The 23,821-nt window shown below is 38.2% G+C and overlaps 2 protein-coding genes across 3 annotated transcripts in view; one reads left to right on the forward strand and one right to left on the reverse strand.

Annotated features, from left to right (window-relative positions):
- The first annotated feature begins 103 nt into the window (after window positions 1-103).
- The window catches only part of BTG4 (BTG anti-proliferation factor 4), a 64,634-nt gene continuing 40,916 nt past the window's right edge, over window positions 104-23,821 (forward strand). Inside the window, exon 1 of the transcript XR_011495697.1 lies at window positions 104-1,666. The gene's annotated coding sequence lies outside the window, so the exon portion shown is untranslated. The remainder of the gene's footprint in view (window positions 1,667-23,821) is intronic.
- Window positions 3,081-23,821, reverse strand: part of HOATZ (HOATZ cilia and flagella associated protein) — a 31,558-nt gene continuing 10,817 nt past the window's right edge. For both annotated transcript variants that reach the window (XM_070490319.1, XM_070490320.1), the window contains exons 5-7: window positions 6,034-6,093; window positions 5,365-5,417; window positions 3,081-3,269 (exon numbers count right to left, since the gene is read on the reverse strand). In XM_070490319.1, coding sequence (XP_070346420.1) covers window positions 3,212-3,269; window positions 5,365-5,417; window positions 6,034-6,093 — 171 coding nt within the window. In that variant the 3' untranslated portion in view covers window positions 3,081-3,211. The remainder of the gene's footprint in view (window positions 3,270-5,364; window positions 5,418-6,033; window positions 6,094-23,821) is intronic.

Below are 23,821 nucleotides of genomic sequence, written 5' to 3' on the forward strand. Positions count from 1 at the left end.
GCCAAATTTATCCAGCGTCCCTAGGCTCTGCAGTGCGGGCCGACGGGAGAGGCAAGACCTGAGACCTACCCGGGCCTCGGTTGGTTGAGTCCAGGCGCTCAGGGCTTCCTTCACCTGAGAAAGAAATGGTGGATGCAGAGAACAGATGCTCAAGTAGGCAGTGTGCCCACTGGCCAGGCAAGTGATGGGACAGCTGGATAGTGTTCGGAGGAGGCTAAGTTGGAGTTCTGGCTGAGAGGACAGTAGCTCTACCCGAAGCCAAAGGGTGTCCCTGAACTCAGCAAGGAAATAATGCTGCCTTTTGCAGGGCACGTGTTGGGAGGCAAGGGTGATTGTTCAGCCTTGGACTGGCGGCAGAGGGAGATCCCACAGGAAAGAATGACCCCATTTCCTCTGGAAGTTTTCTGTACCAACCCAGCCCTCAATGTGTGCTGCTTCTTCTAAACTCCCACAATAGTTGTGTTTTACGTTTGCTTCTTAGAGTAAACAAAATATTTTCAAATATATTCAAATAATAAACTGAGCCTCCTGTTCAAAAACTAAGGTACTAAGTGGCAGACGGGGGGTCTGATTTTTCTTGCCTTTTCTTCCATTCCATGCTCTTGTGAAGCACAGCGGAAGCCCCATCTGAGCCACTGACTTCTGGGTTTTGGTCTCAGCTTGAGCCACTGCAACTCCAGACAAACAGCCCTGAATACAGTCTGTGGGGATCTGTTTCAATGTGAGCTGATAATATGGGGAAGCTCAGCTACTGCTGCGTCCACAGGATGAGGACTGACCTTTATGGCAAGTTCATTTACAGCCCTTAATGTCCAAATGAGAATATCTCATGTGCAACATACATTCTTTCTAGAAATTCCTGATTATTAAAACAATCAAAGAGTGAGCTGCTATGGTGAAAAGAAGCACTTGAGTTGGCAACTGATATTGTGTTTCCAATCCTGCTTTTCTTCACTTAATGTACGCATGGCCTTTGACGTTTCTTTGCCTAAGTTTCAATTAATTCTTGGTAACACTAAAAGTTACTTTAAGAGTTTTGTGAAGGTTTGATAAGGCAAATAGATATGTAAGTGTGCAGATACTGGGCCCTTAATGTCAATTGCAAACGATTTATTTCCAATATTACAACATCTATTACAACTCAGAGAAGCTGTTACCTCGGCCCAAATAATTAAATTGTGCCCCGAGTTTTCCCTTTGATGCCCTGGCCCTTGGGCCAGATAGACTTTGTTAAGGCGTGCAGTTGACCTAAGGTGGTAGATTATGACAACAATCTCAATTCTTCACGCTACCCTGTCTCCACATCCTTTACCCTTGACTTTGCAGCTCCTCTTACTAAAGAGGCAGAGTGTATTTCTCCAAACACAGTCCTTGTTTTTGACCTGTGACTTGTTTGGCCAACAGAATGAGCCAGAAGTTTCTGACCCTCAACTGGAAAAAGCCTCACATGTTTTTGTTTGTTTTCTTGCTTCTCTGCCACTCTCTGAGGGGAACACGGCTCAGATATCCCACTGGTCCATGTACATCCCAAAGAAGATGTGTGGAGCAGAGCTCCCTCAGTGAGTCAACAGACATGGCGTGAGAAGCAGGCCTGCCTTGGTGCTGTAGCCTGAAGCAGAGCTGTCTGGCCAAGCCTAGATCAGCCAACCTCCCAGCCAACCTACAGGTGGGTGAGCACCAAGAACTGTTGCTTTAGATCACTTTGTCATGGAGTATTGTTGCAGCAACACATAACCATGACGCCTGGAAATGCAGAGGGGTGTCACCAGGGGAAGGCTGGTTGCCAAGAAAGCTCGCAAAGTGGAATTTTTCTTGGTGAAATTGTCTTGGTCCAGGGCCCAATCCTTCGTTTGACAAACTCAAACTCAATCTAAGAGACTAATATATTTACACATTGAGAAATGTAATCATCAGGTAAACCAGTGTTTACATTGGTCTGTTGAGCATATACTTTGCCTCTGGGCAGGAGAATATTTCTCAGTGAGCATGGAATCAGAACAAAGGGAATTAGTTAGATGATTTGAAAGTTTAGGCTTTGATAGCCTTCTATGTCCATCTTCACAACAGAGATCTATCTGTCTGGCAGACAAACACATCACTCTGCTAGCATTTCTTTTATTTTTAAGAGGGCTGAGATGAGATTGTCAATTTACAACTTTCTGAATTTCCCTTTTCTAGGCCTGCCTTTCTTCTTCAAAATAAGTACTCTTCAAAATACTTTTCTCCAAATGGTGTTGTGGCAGAAACTGCTGGTCGTCCACTAATATCCATTCTCCACTTGTGTTAGCCATAGAGTCCTGAATTTTAACTAGGCGGATGACCCCCTATTTAAAGACTGTTTCCCAGCCTCCCTTGCAGGTGTGTCCCTGTGATTAAGTTCTGATCAATGGGTCATCATTCCTTTCTCGGCACTGTGGGGTGGGAGCTGCATCTTACGGAGGTGCTGTCCAGGAGTTGTAGGTAGAGGCCAAGAGCAAAGGGAATAGTGGTCCTAGATAGTGCTGTGAGCACTGGAGCAGAGTGTACAACCCTGAGTAGGACTGCCAGTTGGAAAATGCAGAAGGGACAAATACTTAACCTTCTCTTTTCCAATATATACCAAGGGGAATGACCTTTGAAAGTGAGGGAGGTTGGCGCTGGGATTATGCACATCTGTGTAAGACAGAAGAATGCTAAGCTAGCTATTCACAGAAGTAGAAGCAATTGATTTCTGACTTCAGACTTCCAGACTTCAGTGTTCCAGAGACTGAATAAATCAAATTTTGGCAAATAGGTTTTTTTTTTTTACAGCAAGAAGACTTTAAAGTTTTCAGGATTACCCTTTCATCCCTATTTCCGTATTAATTGTTTTTACGGGTGGTCTACAAGTTGGGGCATGTAAAGCCCCTGTTTCTTGTTTATCTGATATTCATAATATAGATTAAATGTAGCAATTTTGGAAATATCCTTCAAATGAAAATGAGATAAATAGGAGTTTGAGAATGTGTAAGATGAGAAAGATGATAATTGTGTGGTGTCAAATACAGTAGTGTCCAATAAGTAAAATAGACACAAGTATTCAATAACTGGTAAAATTCCTATGAATATTGCATCTTTAGCTTTTATTTCTTTGTCTATTTTAACTAAGTGATCCCAGCGATCCTGCTGTAAGAGCAGGCTGTTTCAAAAGTGAAGATCTAAGTGAGCCATCCTCTACCATGTGTCAATCAAATTAGTCCAAGGCTTTGACTTCTTCTTGTTCTTCTTTGTCAGACTCTGATATCACTTTCCTGTTGGCAGTAACATGAACAGTTTCAAAACACAGAACTCTGTAGTTGTGAACAGAATGTAGCATGAAAACAACTGGTGAATGTTTCCCCAATTAGATTTACTGTCTTGGATACTGACTATGCATTAGATTTGCAACCAAGTATAAACTTACACGTGGGAGGAGTGGTCATTCTACTGTGAAGTGTGATTTGAAGGGCATGGGAGAAGACCTCCTAACCCTAAATATATTTGGCTCGCCCAAGAGTCAAACTTCTGAGATTTCATCATTGGTAATTGATTTTTTTGGATTACCCATTGTTCCTTCTAGTCAGCTCTCTTTCAAAATGCAAATATTCCTGGGGTGGATAATAAACATATTGCTACTAAAGCCTTACTATGTACACACTTTCTAGTTCTTTCCTTCTGATACAAGGGGCCTTGGATTATCCTAAGATCTGTTGGAGGAAGGGTGTATCTGTATATGTAGGGGGGTTTTTGACAGAAAAGGATGGAGACAGGAAAAAGAGGGAAAAATTAAAGTATTTTACAATTGTGTCTAAAATATTTCAAAATTTAAAAAAGTTTATAAATTAATGTACAGTATAAAAACATCACTTTCTAAATTCGCTAATACTGAATTACGTGATGTTTTTGAACTAAAATTTTTTTTGTTACAAATATTTTCTGAGTTCCTACATATAGGCAGTGTGCTAGGCACTTTGGGTGATCCAGTTTCTCAAGGAGCTTACAATATAGTCATAAATAAGTCAAAAATATGCAAAATGTTAAATAAGAGATAAGGAGTTGAACAATTATAAAATATGGGCACAAAGTAGTACATGACTAATTGCCAAAAGAATGCTAGAGACAGTATACAACTGTACTGTTGTATACAACTGTGTAAGAAGCTCAGAGGAAGACGATGTCACAGTGAAAGGGAATGAAATTCAAGGCTTCAGGACCGAGGAGGGAGAATGGGCAAGCTGATGTACAAAAGGAATTAAGTAAGCATTTAAATCGTTATGGGAATTATTTGTTCAAACTGTGAAATAATGTTTTACTCTTAGGTGGAGCCACATAGATAGTAGCAGGAATGTTCTGATCATTCCTGTAAAAATGTGCACAGAAATCTAAGGCACCCAGACACAGCTCTTTCTGCTATTCAAGTCGCAGTCTCCATCTATTGTTTGAATCAGATAAGCGAATCTTTCGGTTTGACTGTTTGCTCTACCCTAGGAAGCTAAGTCCTATGATCTGGCTAAAAAGCAAGAAATTAAGTTGCTGAGCGTTGTGTAGACAATATAGCCAGGTGCTTAAATGATCTTTCCATTTTTTCCAGAAGTTTTTAAAATTACTATAGACATATTCATTTTTCTTTAATAGCATTTGATAAATTTAAAGGGAATCAGCCTCAATACCAATGAGATAAGAATAAAAATTCTATTACTTTCTGTTCTTCCCTGAATATAGTATGCAAATAAATATTTGTCAAATTAATGTTGAGTTAGCCACATTGGTTTTCAGTCTTAATATACAAATGGAGAGATTTTTTTTATTAGGGGTTCTTTAATGATTAATTGGTGATAGCTGGTTTTCTTTAAACTCTTCTGGACCATGTGCCTGGTCCTGCTCTAACATTATTCCAGGGATAAGGCCCAGCACTGTGGGGCTAAAGCCCTTGCTACATGAATTTAGGTTTAGCAACCTTAGGTATGCCGTTGGTGGTATCAGAGCTGATAATCTAGGAGACCTGCTGATTTGCTGAAGATGTGGGGCTAGGTGTGGGTAGGGGAGAGGGGAGCTGAGAGGGCACGATGGCAGGTGAATACAAGAACCCAAGATGAGAAAGAAGTGGGAGAGAATGTGTACAGAGATTCAAGGTTGATCTACTCTCTTGTTTGCACCAACCTATGCTTGTATATTGCACAGATATGCAAGGGGCACACAGGCTTTAACGTAGAGGAGGAGAAAGTTTATTCAAGGCAAGAAATCTCTAGAATGCTGGGAGAGTTTTAAGAAGATTTGAGGGTGGGAGGCAAAGTGAGTAAGAAAAAAGAAATGCTTTTTTATGGGGGATCTAGAAAGGTGAGAAGCTTTTGACAGAAGTAAACTTACTTTGCTTTGTGTATTTTGGTCTTTGGTTTATAAGGAAGGGAAACCAGTTCTTTCTGAAAGAACAAGACAAAACAAAACAAAATATAAATCAAAAAGGAAAATTTTTACTTCTTGCGCGGGATGAAATTTACTTACTTGAAAAAAAATGAGGTAAAATTATCAGATTTTAGACAGACTAGCTTCTTAAATCTGGAGACTGTGGGGTTGGAAATGTTCCAGATTAGGGAATTTGGGGTTCATTGAGGAGAGTGTGTGTTTGTACATCCATAAGTTTACAGGGTGCTATTATTGTTTTTATTAAGCTTGTTTCTCTTCACTTAGCATTTGCTTTTGTATGATCTAAGCAAGATCAATCATTGTAAAATAAATATAAGCACTGTTAATACCCCATATTAATATCCTATAGCTTTACAGTATGTGACAATAAGCCCACTGACACTAACATGCCATTTCTATGCCAGCAGAACTGCACACTCTGGAGATATCTTTGGTTTATCAAGGACTGCCAAATTATCTGATATTTATACACCCTGCCCATCTGCAGCACATAGAAGCCTCTAGACCCTGGGTATCTAGATTTAGGAGGTCAATCTATAAAACGTCTGAGAATTTGCCATAGTTCACCCCCCAACACATAGATTTATCTGAATGTCTCACTGTCAGTCTCACCGAGATCCTTTCTTCTCTTTGTTTTCTTAAGAGTTGGAGAATCTCATTTCTTGTTTTAGCCTGTTTAAATGAAAAAAAAAAAAAACAAGGATGTCTTTTTTTTTTGTTGTTGAGGCAGATTTGCTCTGAGCCAACATCTGTTGCCAATCCTCCTCTTTTTTTTGCCCGAGAGTTAACATCTGTGCCAATCTTCCTCCACTTTATATGTGGGTTGCCACCACAGCGTGGCTTGACAGTGGTGTAGGTCTGCACCTGGGATCCGAACCTACAAACCTGGGCTGCTGAAGTGCAGTGCACTGGACTTAACCACTACGTCACGGGGCTGGACCTCAGTATGAGTCTTCTGACTTAATAATAAAGCGTTGTGCCTATGGAGGGGAGAAGTTTTTCATTTTGCTTCTTGTATTTTTTGGCAGAATTTTAAAATATTTTTTCCAAGATAAATTTATACTTTTCATTTGTAACACAATCCAGTTTTTATTCCAGAGGATGCTCCTTTACAAAATAATTTTATTTTGATCCTAAATGGAAGGGATTTTTCTTGCCCATCTAATAATAATTAACTTTTATTAAGACTTTACTACATGAACTATGCCAAGCACTTTATCACAAGAACTTCAACATAGTCCAGAAGTTTGACATTACTATCATCTCGTTTTACAGATGAGGAATCTGAAGCTTTCTAAGGTTAAATGATTTATAAGCTATAAAGGGGCAGAACTGGATTTGATATCAGGTCTATTTCACAACAAAGCACAAGTGATTGACCACCACACTAAATTGCCATTAAATGGTAGCAGGATACCACATCAGCAAGCTCCAATAGCGTGCCACCACCTCAGTCCATGACAGGAGGGCTCTTGGTATCTTGAATATGGAACAGAGCCTTATCCTCTCATCTCTCTTCTGTCTTATGTATTGAGATAAGCACATTCTCAGGTAAGTTTTCCTAAGTGTAAAAAGCTAATCTAGTGCAAGCATTAAGATTTATCAAGATACAGACCATATAAAAAGAGGTAAATATAGGTACAATTTTTTTTTCATAGAATCCAGTTGTTCAGTTTTGGAAATAGCCAGGTAGAAAATCACATGAGTATTTGGGAACAAAAGAAAAACCTGAGAATCTGACAAATAAAACTTGTAGCTTTGAATGGCCAAATAAAATGAAAGAAGTTCTGTTTAGATCAAGGACAGAAGCAAGAAATAACTGAGAACCAACACAGTTTGTCATAGGCAAGTAAAAATTCTGAGTCATCCATCCATCCATCTATTCAAATTTATTGAGATCTGCACTGTTTTCCTAGGGCTGTAACAAAGTATCATAACTGGGTAGCTTAAAACAATAGATATTTATTGTCTCACAGTTCTGGAGGGTAGAAGTCCAAAATCAAGGTGTCCGACGGGGCCTGCTCCCTCTGACCTGTGGGGGAATCCTTCTTGCCTCTTCCTTCCTACCTTCTGGGGGTTTGCTGGCAGTCTGTGGCGTTCCTTGGCTGGCAGCCATGTTATTCCATTCTCTGCTGTTGTTGTCACATTGCTTTCTCTCTGTGTGTTTCTGTCTTCACATGGCCTTCTTATAAAGACACGGGTCCTATTGCGTTAGGGGCCCACTCTACTCCAGTATTAGCTTCCTAACTAATTTCATCTATAATGACTCTATTTCCAAGTAAGGTCATATTTTGATGTACTGGGGGTTAGGACTTCAACATATCTTTCTTTGAGGGACACATTTCAATCCTTAACGAGCACCTACCATGTAACATCACTGTTCTATGGGCTGAACAAAGCACAGTTTGTGCCTGCAAGGTGATTTCAGGCTTGTGGAGAAAAGACAAGTAAATAGTTTAGAACGTGCTATGATGGGGTTAGTATAGGGTGCAATTAGAGCCCTGAAAGGGACCATTAATTCAGACTAGGGTGTGTATGTATCTGTGGGGGGCACTTAGAGAAGATGTCCTAGACCAGGTAATGTCCAAGCTCAGACCTGGAAGTGGCAGTCACCAGATAACCACGGAGACAGGATGGGAAAGAAAGCTTTTGAGGCAGAGGAAACAGTGTGCAAAGCCTTAGAGGCTGCTGCATCGCTGAGTCATTCCTCAGGTGGATTCTTCAGTCTCGAGGCCTGAAGAGAAGCTGCAGACCTCAGGCATGCTCCACTGCGACTCGAGTGGAGGAGCCTGTGCTGGGGCAGAGGAACCAGCCACTGGGCCAGGTACGCTGTGCCTTGGCTTTGCATCATTCTGTTCAAGTTGTATCAATCCTGCCTTTTAAGAACCTTCAAAGTTTGAATTTTATTTATTTGGGGACAAGATTTCTAGTTTTTACTTGAATTTTAGGCATCATATATCACAGTTATTGAAAGAAAAAAATATTCAGGGTACTTTTAGAATCAAGCTAAGTTTCACAATACCTGTCAACTTGCTATGGATTGAATAAAATAATGTCTGTAGATAAAGACCGGGGATATTTTCAGTGTAGGTATTCAATGTTAGTTTCCTTCCAACTTTTCCATTACGCATGTACTCACTTGGAATTAATTGCTCTCATCCTGTGATTCCATAGCACTTTATTCCTTTATGATGGCATTGATCTTACTCTCTCTGCTCTATCCCACAGTTGCTACCATGGCTCTTTCAGAGTCTTACTCATCTTTTTATCTTTTCTTAGAGCTTAGCACTGCCTTGTATATGAGAATTAATGAATTTCTGTTGAATTGAATTGGGTCATGATGTATGAATGAAGTCATTACACTGTCTAATATATAACTATTAGCCCAAGCAAAAAAGAAAATTTTCTAAAAGCAAAATCGAACAGTGGGTAAGTTTAGTTCTTAAAATTCCCTATGAACAAAACGATGTGATTATTTTCTGTGTAACTACTAGGTAGCCATAGGCAAGTTATATTGCCCTAAGACTTCCAATATAAAAAAAGGACAAATATTTAGTTACAAGATTCTAAAATAATAGTAGAAGAAAAAGTTTGTTCATTTTTAAAGATTTGCACCCAAGCTAACAACTGTCGCCAATCTTTTTTTTTTTTCCTTCTGCTTTTTATCCCCAATTTCCCCCAGCACATAGTTGTAGGTCCTTCTAGTTGTGGCATGTGGGATGCTGCCTCAGCATGGTCTAATGAGCGGTGCCATGTCTGCACCCAGGATCTGAACTGGCAAAACCCTGGGCTGCCGAAGCAGAGCGCATGAACTCAACTACCCGGCCACGGGGCCGGCCCCTTGTTCATTTTAAAATTTTGATTTCAAGTTCTTTTTTTTCAATTTTTTTTTTTTGAAGAAGAAGATTGGCCCTGAGCTAACATCTGTTGCCAATCTTCCTCTTTTTGCTTGAGGAAGATTGTCGCTAACATCTGTGCCAATCTTCCTCTATTTCATATGGGATTCTGCCACAGCATGGCTTGATAAGTGGTGCTAGGTCTCTACCCACGATCCAAAACTGCGAACTCCAGGCTGCTGAAGCAGAGCATGTGAACTTAACCACCACACCACTGGGCCGGGCCCAGCAAGCCCTTTTTTATTATACTGGCCTAATCAGTTTTATAATATAATATAGTATAATGCACCAGAAACAAAGCTTTCAAACATGATTTGATTTTTGCTTCCTGGACATGTTTCCTGGGAATGAATAACCAAACTACTGAAAGCAACTGTGTCATCAGAACAAAAACATTGCTGATTATTCTAAGAAATCTCCTCCAGGATAACTGAATAAATTCAGTGGTAAGAGGAAATCCTTACAATTTACCTTAGTAGTAGGAATAAATAATTTACTTGTTAATTTCATAACAACAAAAGAATTCTCATTTCTAATCATAGTGTTTTGTTTGTGTTCATTAATAGAGTTTTATAAGATACTTTAATCATTTAATTTATTAATTCTTCAAATACTACTACAAGGGGGTCAGATTTTATATTTACAATATTTTGCTTTGGATATTTTCTAATACATTTTATTTCTATTATTTACATTGATATACTATTCTTGAAAAAATAAATTATGGAATAAAAATTGATTCCTGGATATTAGAATACGATAATATATAATTTTAATGTCTCATAGATGGTTAGTGAGTTTTAGTGCCACTCTCAGAACTATTCAAGAAAATTCAAGAAAATTGCTTAGTTCTCTATTTTTGGCTTTTCAGAGCCAAACAACTTGGGTGGCAACACAGATTAGTGGCGTCAAATGCATTTGGGTTTGAACATCAATTCTGCTGTGTGATTAATGACAAGTAATATTGTGACTGTCCTTCCTGGTTCCTCCTTTCTTCCCTCCAACTGTAATTACTAACCCATAGGTTAGAAGTTTGTGATCTTGGGTAAATCAAAGAACTACTTCTTTAAGTCTTGGATTTCTCATCTATAAAGAAGATTGCTGTGAAAATTGGAGATAATGCAAACATTACTTAACAGAATGCACAGCATATGGTGGATATTTTATAAATGGAGGCAATATTATTATTATGAGAGAAAATTTTTCTTTTGATGCTTTCAAAATGTGGAAGAGTGGAAAAAAGAAAAGGATGGATTGCCTAGCTTCTGTGTACAGGTATGGAGAATTTCTGATGATTCAACCTCTGACCTCTGGGGGAGTTGGTAAATAGAGTTGGAAGGAAGAAAGGAGAAACAAGGAGGAATATCTAAGATATTATTTGCCCTTAATTGTGCAGTGCAAATTCCTCTGTCCACAACTTCTCCATTGTATATAAATCTTCTCCCAAGTTAATCTGCAGTTATAAAAAAGCTTGTAATAAATGCTAGACTTTAAAAGAAAGGTCTTTTCTTCTCAAGACCTGGTTCTCATATGAAAAATGCATTTCTTCCTTGTATTATGGTGGAAATTTTCGACTGAAACATTCTTCAAAAATAGCATACAGTAGGGGCTGGCCCCGTGGCCGAGTGGTTAAGTTCGCACGCTCCGCTGCAGGCGGCCCAGTGTTTCGTTGGTTCGAATCCTGGGCGCGGACATGGCACTACTCATCAGACCACTCTGAGGCAGCGTCCCACATGCCACAACTAGAAGAACCCACAACGAAGAATACACAACTATGTACCGGGGGGCTTTGGGGAGAAAAAGGAAAAAATAAAATCTTTAAAAAAAAAAAATAGCATCCAGTAGAGGCTGGCCTGGTGGTGTATGTAGTGACTAAGTTCACTTACTCTGCTTGGCAGCCCAGGGTTCATGGGTTCGGATCCCGGGCACAGACCTAGGACTCCTTGTCAAGCCACGCTGTGGCAGTATCCCACATAAAACAGAGGAAGATTGGCACAGATGTTAGCTCAGCGACAATCTTCCTCAAGCAAAAAGAGGAAGATCAGCAACAGATGTTAGCTCAGGGCCAATATTCCTCACCAAAAAAAAAAGCATATGGTAGTGTTTATTTCTCTGATTACCTATCTACATTACAAAAGAAACTTGCTCTTGATTACCATAGTATAAAAGCTGAATTACCGAATTTAACCTTAATAATATCTTAGAAGAATATTGAATTGATTCCAAAATCAGCTCTTTGCTTAGTTACCTGGCAACCATCCCAATACTTAGAGAATCTAGAAACTCTTGAAACCAGTATGGTATAGTAGTCAAGCACCTTAGCTCCATCATCAGAGGGACCCCGGATTGAGCTGTCTTTACTATATTTTAGCTTTGTGACCTTGAAAAAGTCACTTACATGTTTCAGCTTCAGCTTCCTCATCTGTAATAATCTGTAATTACAATGTTTCTCAGACAGAGTTGTTCTGAGGATTAAATAAGAATATGAGTAAAGGACTTATAGTGTATATGCTATGTAGTTATTTCTCAAAAATATTATTCTTATATAGCAAGAGGAGCAGATGTTCTGAAAGGGAAAAAAAAACATGAAGAAAATAGACTAAGAAGCAGTGGGGGAAATGGATTAGTTCAAATGGAAAAATTCTTTCCATTGAATACAAATACAATATATGCTCATGGCACAAACATCAGAAAATGTGAAAGAAAGCACATAAAGAAAAATAATATTTACACACATCCATTGCTGAATCTAAAATCTTAATATAAGTTTAAAATTTTAAAACATGTAAAAGTTTCAGAAGAACCTAAAAGGAGCTTCAACAAAGTAATCTAAGGATTTAAAAATAATGCTTCAAAGGGAGAAAGGCAGCTAGGGAAGCAGTGGGTTAGCTTAATGATCATAACACAAAAAGCACTCTCAGTGATGAAAAGAAGATAGAAATCCAATCAAAAATAAAGAGACATGGAGGTAGGAATGAGCTTAAAGGTGATAAGCCTGGTTTGACGGACAAGATGAGTGTTTTGGGGAATAGGGGAATAGTATAGGGAAGGACAGCTGAATGGCATCATATGGATGATCTTGACATAAAGATAGCTCTGTTTATACTTGATTTAGTAGAAGATAGGAACTATGTTTCTGACTTCACTGTAATTAAGTTAGAGATAAAAAACAGATAAGATGTCATATATTCGGAAATTAAAAAGCCTACTTCTAAATAATTCATGGAACAAATTATAAATCAAAATAAAAATTGAGAAGTATTTAAAATGGAATATTAATGAAAATACTATATAACTTGTGAGACGCAGCTAAAATAGTACTTTGAGGGATATTTATAGCTGTAAATGCTTATATTAGAAAATAGATAAAATGGTAAATTAAGAAACAAAGTGAAAAGGAAAGAAAGTTAGAAAGAAAATAAGAACTAACCCAAAATTTAAGTAATAAAAATCAATAACTATTAATAAAGAAAACAAAAATACCTTAAAGGATAATAAAGGTGAATGTTGTTTTTTTTTTTTTTGGGTGAGAAAGATTGGCCCAGAGTTAACATCTGTTGCCAATCTTCCTCTTTTTGCTCAAGGAAGACTGTCACTGAGCTAATATCTGTGCCATCTTCCTCTATTTTGTATGTGGGATGTCACCACAGCATGGCTTGATGAGTGGTATGTAGGTCCATGCTTGGGATCCAAACCACCAAACCCCAGGCCACCAAAGCAGAGTGTGTGAACTTAACCACTACACCACCAGCCCAGCCCCAAATGTTGGTTTTTTGAAAAGACTATTAAAATTGATAACTCTTTGGCATAATTACTTAAGAAGAAAATATACAAATGATTAGAAATGAAAGGGGATAATAACTAGAGCTATGGCAGAGATTAAAACAATAAGTCCTTTAAAACACTATGAATCCTTTAACCAATAAATTTGAAAATGTAGATGAAATGAACAATTTCCTAGAGAAAAAATAACTTACCAAACTATTTCAAGAAATAAAAGACAGGCCCATCCATTTATTCAAACACAAAACCAGAATAAGCAAGCAAACCAAACCTATAGTCTTTACGCAGATTAGGGCCATATTTATCATTTCAACTAATTTTAGTCACCGTGTAGCTCATGGGTTTGCCTTGTATTGAGTTGGGTCTACTCACCATACTATTCACCACATCTGATAGTGCCTTGGCTTCAGTAAGTTAGCTTCTGTACTAGAGTCTTCTTCTAGGTTTCCAAGAATTGTTGCAAAGGATGTGGATAGTTGAAAATATTCCTTTCCTACTTCATTTTTGATAGAGTTCTTGTTGAGAACCACTGACCCAAACCTTCAGAATCTTCATGACATTCACCTCTTAATCTACACTTGTAGAGAGAGGCACTAGGATAAATCTAATTACCTTTTATTTACTTGCAAGGGTTAAATTAACTTTGCCCACACATTTTTGCTCCATAGTTGAAATTTCAAAATATATCTTCAGTGGTAATTTTTCTTTTTGCAAGTGATAGATAAAGATAGGATTAAGGGAAAATATCATGAGAGTCCCTTTTTACGACTGGTATGAGCAAGCCAATCTTGGCTGTGTCTTTTAATGAGGATGGGGATCCTCGGGTGGCCCTGCCTTTAGGAATTCACTCACTGTCCTTTGAGATGCACCACTTCAGTCAAAGCATTTCATTCGATACTAAAGCTTATTTTGTACCTGCTAAAATTTTATTTTTCAATTATGGGTTAATAAAAAGAAAGAGGGAAAGTAGGGAAGATAAAAACAAACTTTCATTGAGTAACTGCTGGATGTCAGGCTGTGTGTGAAAGATTATTCATTTAATCCTCCTAACACAGTGAGGTAGATGATATCATTTTTATTATTATCTCTTTACAGATAGAAGGAACTCAACTACATAAAAATTAACAACTTTTCTTGGGTCACTTAGTTAACTAGTAACCAGCGGAGCCAAGGACTTGAGCTCATTCCCAGTTCTATTTGACTCCACAACCTATACTTCTTTTGTTATATTACTTTATACACACGCTAGAGATTTGGGCACACTTACACACACAAACACACACACAAACACACACCTACAGTGACAGATGGTTTCTTCATTCAATCTTCATTCTGAAAATGAAGAATTAATTAGGATTAACCACGGTGAAGGAGACAAATACAGTCTCTGCTCTCAGAAAAATTTATGGTCTAGGTGAAAATGTTTGCTCTGAAAATACACAGCAGGGGGAGCCCATCCAGGTTGAGGTCAGTTTTGATCAAAGTTAATTTACTTATTTTATAGAATCACGTAGCATTTTGCAAAAAGGGGCTAAAGGGTAAAAAGCAGTTGAATTACAGTGGGACTTATAAACTGATGAGCTTCCTAAGATCTTATTTACTGTAAATTAATATTTATGATAGAGTTTTTGATTATGTTATCTATAAAATGGGAATTACATTTGAAATTCAAATATTACCTAAGCAAAACAAAGGTTCCATGGTTTTACAGAGGTTGAAAACATTATCTGATTTTTTTCTTGAGGCTCCAGAATTTAATTTTTCATTTTATGCCAATGATTGGGAGTTAAATGTCCAATAGGGTCACTAGGGAATTTTAGTTCTTATTCTACACACAGTCTTAATCCTCAGTAAGTTCCATTTCTGTTCTATGTTACAAATGCAATCTTGAGGAAGGTAAGAATTCTTATTGGCTTAAGGTAAAACCATGTATCAGTAAAAAGTCTCACATTTGGGCTTGATTCCAAAAGGCAGTATGTACCTCTTAGCGTGTAGATTTTGATAAGAGAATGCTTCAGCTACAAATTCAGTCTATGAAACTACTACCATCCCTGCGTCTATTAACTGAATCCGCTTTGCAGATTCTACAAATTTCATATAGTAAATTTATAAGTACTACAATAATAAGATCCAGAACTGTTGGACTTCAAATGATCTACTACACACTTTCCAAGATAGCCTGAATAATCAGTGAAAGCTTTCTCCAGCACTAATCTGATTTTTAGAAGGTAGACCTAACGGCAATAATCGATGGGAGTGGATGGAAGATGGTGGAGGGTTGTTAATTGCGGGGAGGAAGAATGCTGACTTGCAGAAAAAAGATGCATGTCTAAGCACCTTTTCATCCCTCCTGGAAATTGCTTGATCCTGGCTCAATTCCCAGTTCTGACATACATAATTTTCATTTAAAAAATAACAGCTCACTAAAATGAGAAAAACGTATCAGCTATTACATAAGAAGGAGTCAATACAATTTTTCTTAAATGTAGATTTCAACAAGAAATGAATTTATCTGTTTTGAAGAAGCAGAAGACTATTTTCTTGGTCCTGCTAAATGTTTTTTCTTAGTTCTGTTACATATATTTTAATGGAAAGCCAATAATTACCTGGAGCATAGCTCCTTTGAAAAAATTCACATAAAACAAATGCATGAAAGTAAAAGTGCATGCAGGATTTTTAAAAACAGCTTTAATGTTGCTTTCAAAGGCACTTATTTTTTAAAAAGCAGTGAGATTTGAATTTTAATGTTGAGAAAAATATAAGCATAAAGTGAACATTATGTTTTTAAATTCAATCAAGTATAGATATACTAAGGATATTTCTATATATGATTGAATTATATACTTCCGATGACTTAGTCTACAGTAATTATCAAGGCTTGTCCTTAGCAAGCAAATAACTAAGAGTCTTTAAGGTTTTCATTATGTTGATGGTTACAGAGATATGATGAATGGGTGAATGGGACTGACCTCATCTTTCAGGTATGTCTTTCCTGTCCTGCTAATTAGGATGCAAGAAGGGGGTGGGGATGGAGACACCCGATCCAGATGGCTATCTTATCTCACTCAGGCCCTTACTTCTCTAGCCATATATTCACAGCCCTACTTGACAGTTCAAATAGGCTTATCTTTGCTTATCTCAAAGGCACCTCAAATTCTATAAGTCTAAACTGAATGTTTAACCCCTTCCCCGCCTCCAAAAAAACCCTAACATCAGACCTTCGTTTAATGTTCCTTGTTTCACAGAAGGGCACCATCTATCCTGTTATGTAAGCTATGAGTTATCTCTGACACCTTCCATATCCACTACGTGACTCAAATCCTGGTTCTTCTACTTCCTAACCTCTCTCAAATCTCTCTAGTTTTTCTAATCCAAGCTACCATCACCTCCCATCTGGATGATTGCAGTGGCCTCACTCTGGTTTTCCCCACTTCTGCTCTGACCACTTTGAATCCATTCTCCATATTACAGTCTCCTGAACTTTTTCAAATAAATCTGATATTATCATGCCCCCATTTAAAACCTTGCAGGTGCTTCTTACTGTTCTCACCATGGTCTAACCTTTGCATCACTGCACTGGCCATTCAGCTTCTGCACGGGGTCTTTGCATGGCTGCCTCTGCTGTCTAGAATGCTCTCCCAAGGCTCACTCCACCCCCTCCTTCTGGCCTAATTAATGCCCACTCTTCAAACCTCAGCTTAATCTTTGCAGAAACCCTCCCTGATTCCCTTGATTGGATCAATACTGACCTATTAAACGTCCTCCTAATATCATATATGATTCTTGCATAAATCTCTCTTTCCCTGATTGGATTGCAAGTTTCATATAAAGACAGAGTTTGTATCATCTTTAAAACATGTTTCTTCTTATTGTTTATCATTGTTCTCCTGTGCCTAGAACAATGCCAGGCACATAGAAGTGCTTGATAAATATTTCTTGACTGAATCTTGCACAATTTTTCCATATCAGATTCTCCTAACTTTTGGCCCCATGATTCATGGCCAAATGGCTCTGCTCAGCCCTTCTTGCCTGAGCTTGACGTTGCCTCTTCAGCTCTGACCCTTACCTCGCCTACATCTCTTTTTAAGGATGCAAAGTTTTCAGCTGCTTTGGGCAAACATTCTGTAAAGTTCAGCTGGGTCCTATGATCCTACATTTCAGGGCAGGGTCCTCACCTGTATGGATTGAGGGATTGAGACCTACACGTCCAGTTCAACCTCACACATACAGACTAATGTCTATACCTACACCAACATCTACATTCTGTCTGCTGGGAACATTGCTGGTCATAAAGCCCAGAGAATGCAAAGATAATATATAAACATCGTAAACACAGTTAAGAACTTTTTTCTTTCTGTGTTTACTTACTCAGTGTTCTAGAAATTTATCCTTTGTAATAAAAGTTTCAAAGGTGAGATATACTATCCTAAATAACTTCCAATTTTTTTGAATAAATTACTGAATTACTATTACAATGAAAATATGCCCTTTTTTTCCTTGAAAAGTTATTTAACAGAGTTTATCTCAACAATAGAATCAACTGTTTTTAAATTGATTTTTGAACAATCTTTTTTGGCTTGGCCAAAGAAATAAAAATTACCATATTTAGGTCAATTTGTCTTGTATAGTGATGGCTCTCAAGAAGCTTTGCAGGTATGGCAGGAGGAATGACACAAATGTTTAGTAATATGATTGGAGATTGGGGGAAGGGTATATGCTTCTAGGACTTTGCTTTCTTTTTTATAGCCAAGTCTCTCTCTTGTACCAAAGTTTTAGTATATGGAATATTGTCTTGTCCTCTGGATTCAATTCTGTATCCTGTTTCCTTGTCTAGTATCCCAGATACTCTGGGACAGTGGTCCTGCCTTATTTTCCACTCCTGATCCTATATTCTCATTCCCATGTCAAGGTTTCTCTTACATGCTGTTGAATCTTGGCACCATGACCTTAAATTTTGACCTATTGCCTTTTCCTGGTATCACTTCCTTCAGAGACTATATAATGCTCATCTACTGTGGCTTTCTTCTATGACCTACAGACTGTATTCCCATTCTTGTTTGTTGCTTGCACATCCTCATCCTTTTGCACAAGTAACTACATGTCTGTTCAATACCTATGAGTCTGTGAGGCCTCTGAGACTTGGTCAATGCTATTTTGGACTAAATGAGTACCTCATATGCCATCTAGCTCAAGGAACTGGGCTATCACGCAGGATCCTGGTCCACACAAGTTAAGTCATCCATAAGCATTTATTTGGAAGATCAGGAGATCATCTGCTATTGGTCAGGACCTGTGATTATAGTCAAAGAAGTCATGATCCTTTTCCTTAAAGAACTTAGAGTCTGTAGGAGAAATACATCGACTACACCACAGCACTCTATGTCAAGGACTATTACAGGGAAATGCACGGGGTCCTAGGGAAGCACAAAGGAAGGGGCATTTGTATCAGACTGGGGAATACGTGAGGGTGAGAAACGACTTGAATGTGACCACTGAGTTGTTTTAAGTACAGTCATGCTTCGCTTAATGATGAGGGTATGCTCTGAGAACTGTGTCATTAGGCGATTCGTTGTGTATTTACACAAACCTAGATGGTATAGCCTACTACAAAGCTAGGTTATATGGTACAGCCTATTGCTCCTAGGCTACAAACCTGTACACCATGTCACCGTACTGAATACTGTAGGAAATTGTAACACAATGGTAAGTATTTGTGTATCTAAACATAGAAAATTTACAGTAAAAATACGGTAAAAAGAGACAAAAAACGGCACACCTGGATAGGGCGCTTACTGTGAATAGAGTTTGCAGGGCTGGAAGCTGCTCTGGGTGAGTCAGTGAGTGAATATGAAGACCTAGGACATTACTGTAGACTTTACAAACACTGCACACCTGGGCTACCCTAAATTTATAAAAAGGTGTCTTCCTTTCTTCAATAGGAAATTAACCTTAGCTTAATGTAAACTTTTTACGTTATAAACTTTTTAGTTTTTTTTAACTTTTGGACTCTTTCGTCAAAGGCAAAAGATTCTTGACTCTCTTGACACTTAGCTTAAAACAAACACATAGCACAGCTGTACAAAAATATTTTCTTTCTTTATATCCTTATTCAATAAGCTTTTTTTTGTAATTTTTTTTTACTTTTTAAACTTTTTGATAAAAACAAAGACACACACACATTAACCTAGGCTTACAGAGTCAGGATCGTCAATATCATTGTCTTCCACCTCCAAATCTTGTCCCACTGGAAGGTCTTCCGGGACAATAACATGCATGGCTTTGATCTCCTATGATAACCATGTCTTCTTCTGGATTACGTCCTGAAGGACCTGCCTGAGGCTCTTCTTGAGGAGGTGTCTCTCTTTTCAGAAAAATGACTATCGTGGTTTGCTTGGTTTGTTTCTTTTTTTCATCATAGGTTTGCTTGTAAGCGCATAATGCACCATGAACATTCCTTTCTAATAATGAAAACCTTTCGGTATTGGGGTCCATGTTTTCAACTTTTTAAGGACCTTGTTGAGCTCTGCAAAAGCTTCTGCTGAACCCTTCACTGTGAATTTTCTTGAGAGTTCTTCTTTTTTCTTCTCCTGTAGTTTCCTTTTCTCTTGCCTCTTCTTCAGCTATGCATTCCTGTTCCAGTTCCAACACCCCCTCATTAGTCACTTCCTCAGGAACCACCTCTAGGAGCTCCTCAATGTCATCCTCATCCACACCCAGGTTAAGTTGTTTGTCATCTCAACCACAGCCCTGTTGATTTTTGCAACCTCCTCATCCTTGGCAAATCCTTTGAAGTCATGGATGAACCTCTTGAGTGTCTTCTTTCAAATGCCCTTCATACACTTTTTGGTGACATCACTCCAAGCCGAAGCAAGGTCCTTGATGTAGTCATAGATGTTGTAATTCTTCCAGAATTGTATCAGTGTCTTCCTCAGTTGCAGCAAGAGCCTGGGCAAAGGTCTTCTTCAGGCAGTAGGCCTTAAAAGCTGCTATAATTCCTTGAACCATTGATTGGATCAAAGAGGTGGTGGTTGAAGGGAGAAACATCACTTTGATATTGGGATGAAGATCACCAATAAAAGGAGGATTTCAGGGAGCAATATCAACAATAAACAAAATCTTGAAACATTTATTATTCTACAAACAGTACTTCTCCATTTTGCTGGCACAGGAATTCAGGAGGGCATCTTGGAAGAGGAACTGGGTCATCCATGACTTCATACTGCTCCTGTAGCACACTGGCAGTGTGTGCTTATTGAAATGCTTGAAGGCCCTGGGGTTCTCACTGTGCCAGATCACAAAAGGTTTCAATTTGTAGCCTGCAACATTGCCCCCAAGCAAGACTGTTATCTTGTCCTTAAAACCCCTGAAATCTGGCATTGACTTGGCCTCTTTCTGGATGAAAGTCCTTTCAGGCATCTGTTTCCAGAATAGGGAGGTTTCATCCATATTGGATGTTTGTTCTGGTAAGTAATTTTCCTCCACAGTCAGCTTATCTAGAGTTTCCAAAAATTCTTCAGCTGCCTTCACATCAGCAGTTGCAGACTCACCACTCACTTTCACAATATGTCAAGAATAACAGTTTTCAATCACTTAAACCACCCAGAGCTAGCAGTAAATTCAACATTGTAGTCTGGTCCAGCCTTTGCTTTCAACATAGCAAACAAACTTTTTGCTCTGGCTGTGATTGTCATGGTGCTGAGAGGGATATGCTTCTGTAGCTGGTCTTCAATCCAGGTCATTAGAAGTTTCTCCGTGTCTGATACAGGCCTTCTCAAGTTTCTGTTAGTCTCGTTGCCTTCATTGAAGCAGATCCTTTAAGAGCTTCCGTCACTTTGTTCTTGTTCTTCAAGATCGTAGCTATGGTGGAATGGGACATGCCTGACTGGCAAGCAATAACCATCATTGATTTTCCATCTTTGTAGTCCTTAATATTAATTTTGTTTCCAGGTCAATCATTTGACGTGGGCTCTTACCGGCAACGTTAGCAATGAATTTTGTACACTTAGGGGCCATGATGAACAAAACAATATGAGGTTAAATCATACACAGGAGAAAATCATGCACTCAAGAGACATGGTAAACATGAGATGTATGAGCCTGCTGCCTGTGTAACAGGGCAAACTGTTTTGCAGTAAACTTATTTTTTAATAAGTAGAAAGAACACACTCTAAAACAATGATAAAAAGTATAGTAAATACACAAACCAGTAACATAGTCATTTATTATCACTATCAGGTATTACTGTACATAATTCTTTGTGCTCTGCTTTCATACAACTGGAAGATGACATCACTAGGTAATAGGAACTTTTTAGCTCCATTATAATCTTATGAGACCAACATGGTGTATGTGGTCTCTCGTTGACTGAAATGTCGTTATGCAGCACATGACTGTACAGATAGGCATTAGTTAAATAGGAAGAAATGGGAGAAAGGCATTTCCAGGAAGAAGAAATGGTAGGCTTAATGATACAGAGGGATGACCAACACCTTGGTGGGTTCTCAGAACTACAAGTAGTTCAAAATGGCTATAGTGTGAATTGCACTCAAAGGGGAATGGTGGTAAAGGAGGCTAGGGAGGTGTGGCAGGAGGCAGATAGTGAAAGACTTTGTACATTAAACCATGTTTCAACCCATTTTAGTACAGTCAATTCTCATTATTCACGGAGCTATGTTCTATAAAGTGTCTGCAAAAACTGAATTAGTGAATACTGAACCATTGCTCCTAGGTTCCTGCCTGCCTTTGGTCACAACATTTCATCAATGGGTCAATATATAGCTTTGTTTTATGTGTGTTTCTCTTTAAAGACACCATATTTAAAATGCATTGTTGATTCATCAACATTGAACTCATGGCCAGCAGCGCTTATGACTTCTGTCTGAACAAAGCTCATCTAATGCATGTCTTTTCTCCATAAGGCACATCTCAACCTTCGTGCGCTTCGGAGCCCTACATAGCACTTCAGCACTTGGAGGCTATTTTTAAACAGCAAAGTCACCAAAAAAAAAAAAAAAAAAAGCTAAAAACGATGTGGCACTATATAACCTGCAAAAAGGAAACTTGTTCACAGTATAAGAGCTGAAATAAGAAGGCCAACCATTGCCTCATTCAACCTCAGCTAGGAACATGTATGGTGGGCAACTCAGATTTTTCACTGCTTTGCGGATGTCCATCAATGACCATGAAAGTGCCATGAGGATTGATTTTGGGGTTACAAATTGTAGCTACTAAGTGAATTAGCAGTATGGAATCCATGAATAATGAGGATTGACTATATTACCAACACAGTGGCTTAGGGAACTATAAAATCTCAAGAACCAACTAGAAAATGACTGTTACCTCAGGCTCTGAGGGCATTCTTGACCACACTTCATGTGACTAATATACCCCATCATAGAAAATGGTGAAGTAAATACAGATACATAAATCATTTAACTTTATCTGGCTCCAATACAACTTGCTTACAGATATTTTCATCTTGCTTTTGATAGAGGCAAAGGGAAAAGGTAGATTATGGTTTTGATTTCAGGTATGTCATGATTATTTTCTGAGTTACCTGACCCACAGAATATTCCAATCCTTCAATAAATCCTATTTGATTTGCTCTACTGCTTGTAAGGTGTTTACTAATTTGAACAATAAAGCTTCATGTAACTGGAGTCAAATTGATAGTTCTTCTGCATTTATTTTAAAAAGATACATGATCTTTTTTTGTTTCACTCAATAGTTTCATTTAATCATGTTTTACAAGCAGATAATTAGTATAGGGCCTTTCCTAATAGTACCTTAAGATTTAAAATGCTTTTATTTTGTTCTTAAGGTGAATGTGTATAGAACATAAAGTATACAGATCTTTGGACAAAAGAGGAAGAGATGCATTTGGGGCATGGCCCTATCCAACTCTGGGGCTGGGTCTATCTGGGGCAATGAATTTAGCTATTTGATGCCAAATCTCATTCCTTTCCCGAAGTATATTCTCATGGACTGCAGATGTTACTAAAGAAGATTAAGAGGGGAACCTCACCTGTCAATGTAAAATGTTCCCCAAGACTGAATAACGTTTGAAAACAAAGTGGTATATAGATGATATAAGAGTCATTAATATTTATGCAATCTCCTAATTATCATCTGCCGCCAAAATATTTGCTTGTTACTGTGAATGCACAGTCTGTTTTTAAGATTCTTCCGGTTGAATTCTTTGACAAATTAAGAACAACAAAAATTTAAATGACTAGGTGGCTTTTGTTGGTGAAGGAGAAACCCACTACCTTCTAACGATATTTATTTTATGGAGGAAAATGAACTTTGTTAATATTACAATAGGGCAGGAGAGCAAAACTAAAACAAAGCCAGATAACACGTTACTGAGAAAATTTGTGTTTGTCTGGGAAGCCAATCCTGATCGATTTGACAAGAAGAGCATTTTCTTTCATCTGAGCATCATGGCAATGACACTGAGGAAATTCCCTGCATCTCTGATTTGGATCTACGAAACTGACATAATGATTCTGAGTATCCCTCTTACTACTTTGCAAGTGTAAGATAACGAAGGATAATGTTAAAGTTTTCCACTTTCGTGATTCAGTGTCTAAAGATACACCTTAGTGTAGCGACGCTTCTTAGAGTCTTCTTCTAAGGATGTTCTCATCATAGCATGATTTGCTTCTGGTTCACAGAAGTGCCAGGTAGCAAACATTTTTGAGGAAGACTTACACTATGGT

Source organism: Equus asinus, chromosome 20 (genome assembly GCF_041296235.1).
Source record: "Equus asinus isolate D_3611 breed Donkey chromosome 20, EquAss-T2T_v2, whole genome shotgun sequence".
Lineage (NCBI taxonomy): Eukaryota > Metazoa > Chordata > Mammalia > Perissodactyla > Equidae > Equus > Equus asinus.